General features: G+C 37.9%; 1 protein-coding gene across 1 annotated transcript; it reads right to left on the reverse strand.

The window, feature by feature from the left end:
• Nucleotides 1-1,856: 1,856 nt before the first annotated feature.
• LOC310735637 (adenosine receptor A2b) lies at nt 1,857-4,043 on the reverse strand. The gene is made up of 2 exons (XM_083558605.1): nt 3,094-4,043; nt 1,857-2,352 (listed from the first exon to the last, which is right to left on the reverse strand). Exons 1-2 carry the CDS (start codon nt 3,893-3,895, stop codon nt 2,069-2,071), a joined length of 1,086 nt encoding a protein of 361 aa, XP_083414731.1. The 5' UTR covers nt 3,896-4,043; the 3' UTR covers nt 1,857-2,068.
• Nucleotides 4,044-6,199: the final 2,156 nt, after the last annotated feature.

Raw genomic sequence — 6,199 nt, forward strand, 5'->3', positions numbered from 1 at the left:
CATGCACGCAATGTCATCAAGAATCTTCAGTGTGAAGAACAACAAGGAGTCCTGGAAGTAATAGCCCCACAGACCAGTCAGAAGGCATTGAGGCAGCTCATATCCATAGATCTGCGGTTAGTTCCCAAGGATATTTGGAACAACCTACATGCTGAGCTCCTTCTAAAACCATGTGCAAGTATACCTAAAAAAATTGATGTGGTTTTGTAGGAAAATAGTGGCCATACCAAATCATTTTATTTGAGTTTCTTATGTTCATTTACTTTCCATTTAGATAACTGATAGAAATAGTCTAACATTTTTGAAAGCATGCTTACTTTACAGCATTTTTTCATCCCTGCCATAAACATTTGCACAGTACTGTTTACTGGCTGAGGTAAAAGTCTATTAAATTAAAAGGAGATCAAATGGTAACACATTTACCTAAAATGACTTTCAATGACAGGCTGCATGATCCTACAGTCCAGGCTAGAAAGAAATCAGCCCCATTTTTTCTTACCACAAGTGGATGTTGCAGATGGTTCCAGAATAATTCACCTCATAAACAGCAAACACGAGACTAAAGTTAACCAATATTCCCAGTTTATCATCAATAAACTGGTACATTATAGGACATTATCAAGGTGTAAAACTCAACCTTATGTGCATGTGTTTATTCTGCTCAGGTCCTTTCTAGAAATCAGGTGTAAATCTCTAGAGGCGTCATTCACACATCCGAGCACTCATGCATGTCATCCCTTAGTGATGTGGATGGAGGAGCGCTGGGATTTCATCAGACATGCAGGTAGCTCGCACCAGGCTGTCAGCAGTGCAACATCTCAATGACACGTCTGAACTGAAGACAAGGGAATCTTAAAAAGTAACTAGTTAAAAGACTGCATAGTTCATCTGGCTTAAAAAAAATGGGGAGAGAATTTTTTATATATATATATATATATATATATATATATATATATATATATATATATATATATATATTCCTCTTCAGTCGAAGCCTGAATTTGAAATTAAAGTTTGTAATATACAGACACTCTTTTAAACATTATGGGTAAAATGTTAGCAGATAACCATGATTTCCCCTTAATATTTCCCCTATATCCATCTTTGCCAAATTAATAAAAATAAATAGAAAAAGTCAAATACAAGGGCTTTTAAGCTTTATTTTACAAAACAAACATTTAAACATTAACACTAAAATTAGTTATTTATAAAAATGTTTACAAATCATTTTTTTCATCTCTTTTTAATCTTTTTTTAATATCTGAAAATTTGCTTAATTACATACACATTAACAGGCCTCTAGTCTTCCTTCAAAAAAAAAAAAAAAAGCTGTACCAACAATTATATAAAAAAATAATCTACAACATAGACAAGATAGTTTACAAGGAAAGTGGCAGAAAAATTATATTTACCCCTTACAATTAAATTAAATGTGCATAAAACAGGAGAGGAAATAAGGGAGAACATGGAACTCTACCAAATGAAAAGAAAGAAAGAAAAACATTCCCACAGACATAGCTGAGCTGACCTTTATATGACGCTAAGTGCCTAATTACTTTCCTTTTGTATAAAGGTTAACCTTTTTGTACTGCCGGCTGTTGACATATTGATAAAATCTGACAGAACACAACTTTCATTATGCAGTTGACTGAACATTAAAATTAGAGAAAAATTGTTGCAGTGGAAATCCAGCCAATGTGGTTTATTACTGTAAGAAAAGCCGACGGCTGTAAAAGGTAAATTGAAAAACTAAGAAATTGTAGAATAGGAGAAAAACAAGTAGTAAGAAGTAGTAAAAGGTGTGTAACTTAAAATAAACAGAAAAAAAAGTGTAATAGTGCATTGAATGCAAAAAAAAAAAAAAAAAAAAAAAAGAAAAAAAAAAAAAAAAAAAAAAAAGGCACAATTTGCCCACAAGCTAAAAGTCTGTATAAGTAAGGAGGATGAAATGAACCATACCAGTGATTCACAGGCATGTCATTATCCCTTTTTCATTCCCACATGACTAAGGAAATACTTTTAAACCCCTGGATACTCAGCTGTTTGAGGTCCACTTGGCCTCTTGCTGTCAGATGTAGGTCTCGACAGCAATTGTGAGTAAAGTGCAAGTGGACGACACGCTGGAAGACCTTTCATGCACAGTGTTGTTATTTAGAGTCACCATCACAGAGTTGTGTGCAAATTTGCTGTCAGGACAAGGTCTGAAACAAACCCTCTGCAGGACAGAGTGAAATTTTCTCCTGAAGCTCTGGTTAATCCAAAAGTAAAAGATACAGTTGAGGAACCCGTTAGATGTCGGTAACCAGACGGCGACAAATTCCACCCACTCCGGGACACCGCTGCCTGATATTGCTGAGAAAGGTCAGGACAGAAAGAGCGTTAGTGGGTTACGGTAGAAATGTTTAAACCATGTCCTGTAGCACACAGCTTACTGAGACAGTCTGGGGGAAGAAAAAAAATTTAATAATTCCTAGAACTTGGCTGAACTGGATTTAACAAAATGCACCAAACCTGTACAGAGTATATACTATCAATGTAGCTGTGGACTCTGAAGGATTCTATACCACACCACTGAAGTAAATGAACTGGTGTTCTTTTTATCCTACTGTCACATTGGACATCAAGTCCAAATCAGGTTCATGTTAACGTGCTCATTCTAATATGTTAGTTTCTTTTGTAACAGTCCATATATAAAACTTTGCATGGCAGATGATTCACATAAACTGATTGCAACCAGGTGTAATCATCAACCATGTTTTTTTTTTAGAAGATACATTTATTTAACATTTTGGAAACATGTTTGTAATCAGTGATTTGCAAAAGTTTATATAAAAAAACAAAACAAAACAAAAAAACACCTTCATACAGACCAGTTTATGCTTAGTTTTAAAATAGTTGATATGAAGATAGTTTATTTCTAATTAATTATTAAAAAGTATGAAATTATCCGAATCAGAAATTCAGAAATTATGTCTTTCCTCTGTGTTATGGCATGTTTGGTGATTATGGACTCAAATCTTTTAAAGAAATTTAGCCACAATAAATGCATATGCAAAGTGTCGCGTGGCTGTTGCATGTGCGAGTCAAACCTACCGGTGTAGATCATGATGACCATGCAGGGGGTCCAGCATGTGTAGTAGGCGGACATGACGGGCACGAGCACGCGCGAAGCCACGTTAGGCCTAGTCCATCGACCCGAGCCGTGTTTCCTCAACTTCCTCCTCTGCCTCCTGGCGGCGACCCACAGCCTGAGGTTACAGACGGTCATAAGGGCCGAGCAGGGGAAGAAGATGAAGCCGGTAAGGGTCAGAGAGTACGTAACGTTGCTGGAGTACGACGGGTTGCATACCAAGGACGCCGTGGAGAAGTACACGTCTATGATTCCCTCCGGGCACGATATGGGCACAAGAAGGACAGGAGGGAAGAGCCAGGCGAACGCGATGAGCGCTAGGGCGCGTCTCCGGGTCAGCAGCGTGGAGTACTGCAGCGGGAAAAACACGGCCACGTAGCGCTCCAGGCTGATGCTGGCCAGGGTGTACATGCACGTGGAGTAGACGGTGGCGTTGAAGAAGGCCACCACGTGACAGAACGGGTCGGGCTCGTCGCTGTAGTCCTTCAGCAGGCTGACGCACAGATTCAACGGCATGACGATCAGACCGAACGCCGAGTCCGCGCCGGTTAACGATAACAGAAAGTACCGTGAATTCCGCGACCATCCCGGTACCGCGGAGTAAATGACTGACACCACGGCAACGTTCCCCAAAGTGATCATAACACCCAGGGCCAAAATAATCCCGATCTTAACGGGCCGGTGTACCTCCGGCAACCTCAGTGTGTCTGTGGTTTGAATATCTAGTTCGTACAAATCACCCAGGAAAGACTCGTTATTGCTCATGGTGCTGGAGTTAACACTAAACACATGGACTCCAGCTCTTTACGATCATTTTATACAAGTTGATACTTAAAAAATAGAAGAGTAGAAAGAGCAGCCACAGTTTTCCTGTTACAAACAAATAATCAAGAAGGGAAAAAAAAAGTCAACACCTGTGACCAATCAGACTTTAAGCATGATATGACGTAACGCATCCAATTAGACGCTTAAAATACCAGAATAGTCACGTGACATCCCTACGCACCCTATTTTTTTTATTATTTAAGATGTAATGAGGTCATCAAAGATTACAAAAGTTTGTGCAACAAAATACAATCATAAAAGTAATTAAAATGTTAGAGAAAAGCTCAATTATAAGCTAAGTGAAGTTCAAGTACAATTGGTCACTTGATGTTTCACACTCTTTGTGGCCCTGGTTTATTCATGAGCTCAGGGTACTGGCTGCATTGTCAGTGACATTGTCACTGTTTAAGTACAGGTACAGAGATGGTTATGGTATAATAATTAAGATAACACTTTACAGGTAAAGGTAAACAGTATTATGCATACCAGTAATGGGGTTGGAGATTTCAGGTTTCCTCTAATTTGGTGTCAAAATGAAATGCCAAACATAAATTGCTCCAAGGTGTGATAGTGTGCCTGCACCATCCTGTAAAAAACTGGCATGCTGTCAAAATATAAGTTTTTCCACCCAGATCTAATGTTCCCAGAATGAACACTGGATGTGATCAGGACTGAAGATGAATTCATGAAACAAACACTGTCGCTCAAATTATTATGTCCAGCACTTCCTGAAAAAATAAACCTACTACTTTCATCTACTTGGATTTTGATGTGAATTTTCACATTTGTATTATAAAATTAAGTTTTCAAAGACAATTCAAAAGTGGTCTAATATGGTTCTGATATTGATGTATATCAATATTAGAATTGTATTACACATTAAAAAAAGAAAAAATAGGCCATTGCCTTAGGTTATGTAAGCAAGTCTTATTTTGTTAATTTTATTTGTCTTTTAATGATTTAAGATGTATTACATGAAGAAAGGAACATGTATTGTGTCGTGCATTTGTTTTGTTTAATTTCCATAAAAAAAAATATGTTGTACATTTCAACATAAAAAAACAACATATTTAATCCTTGTACATCAACAGAATGAACCATTTGAACCTTTGAGGGGGGGGGGGGGGGGTCCTCAAATAAGTCCTTCAATATGTTTTATGGATAAAATGTGTAGTCTCCAGAGCTGTTTTATTCTGCCAATATAAATGCATTTATGCCTGCGATTAACTATAACCTTGAAATCTGAGACGATACAAACACTGCAAGTCTTCACCACATTGCAGTCCCTCATTTGATTGTCTGAGACGTTCTGGCTCTCATGCCCTTGTGCTTTTCTCTGTGTGCTTTTAATGAGCCAGATTCTGCTTGAAGACACCTGAGCTCATCTGATATGGAGGCCTAAAGAGAGGATGAGGTCAACCCATTAGACAAGCAAGCTTAGTGCAGATTTCTGAAGAATCATCATGTTTCTGTACCTGAGCCGTCGGACTCAGTTCATCTATGGGAACGTGTTCATTAAGACACTGACAACTGCATGCATCATGGCGGGTTTCAGCTGCCTCGTCACTGAATAGGCCTGTTAATGGTTGACTAGGCTGCTCACGGCCGACTCGCTGCACCGCCTGACACGCCTCACAGAGCAACGACTTTGCTAATTAGTTTTTAAAAGACCATTAGCATAGGTACGGCTATGACTAAGCTATTTTTGACCTCTAGCACGATGTGGAGCAGCACAGAAATCCACATTTATACTGCAATTACACTTCACACTGCAGGCATCAGTGATAACACAGCCATTCAGAAGAAATCGGAGTGACAAGAGATTTGCTGAAAATAATTATGAATGCTGTATTAGTAGTAAATCCAGGAATATAGAAACATTATTTGTGGCTTCTAATTTCAAATAGATTGCAAGATTGCATTCAGAAAGTATTAAAAACAGTTGTTTTTTCCACATTTTGTTATGTCAAATCCTTATGCTAAAATGGTTGGAATATTTTCACATTAATCTACCACATTATGACAAAGCAAAAAACATATTTGTGATAAGTAAATATTACATTGAAATAAGTATTCACAGCCTTTGCTATGACACTAGACATTTTGCCAATTTCTCTGGATCATCTTTGACATCTTTCCAGATCAGATGAGATCAGTTAAGTGAGGAAACAAATTTAAGTTGCATCCAGAATAATGTAGGCAGGTCTTTTACTGAGAGTTAGTCTATTTTCACTTTTTTACATT

The sequence above is a fragment of the Silurus aristotelis genome, assembly GCF_946808225.1.
Source record: "Silurus aristotelis genome assembly, chromosome: 13".
Lineage (NCBI taxonomy): Eukaryota > Metazoa > Chordata > Actinopteri > Siluriformes > Siluridae > Silurus > Silurus aristotelis.

What these genes read in the sequence shown, in the direction of transcription:
- LOC310735637 (XM_083558605.1), bottom strand. Translation starts at nt 3,895, where the DNA reads ATGAGCAATAACGAGTCTTTCCTGGGTGATTTGTACGAACTAGATATT. An exon ending in GGTCATCATGATCTACACCG is followed by an intron (nt 2,353 to 3,093) that starts GTAGGTTTGACT and finishes GACCTTTCTCAG; the next exon opens with CAATATCAGGCAGCGGTGTC.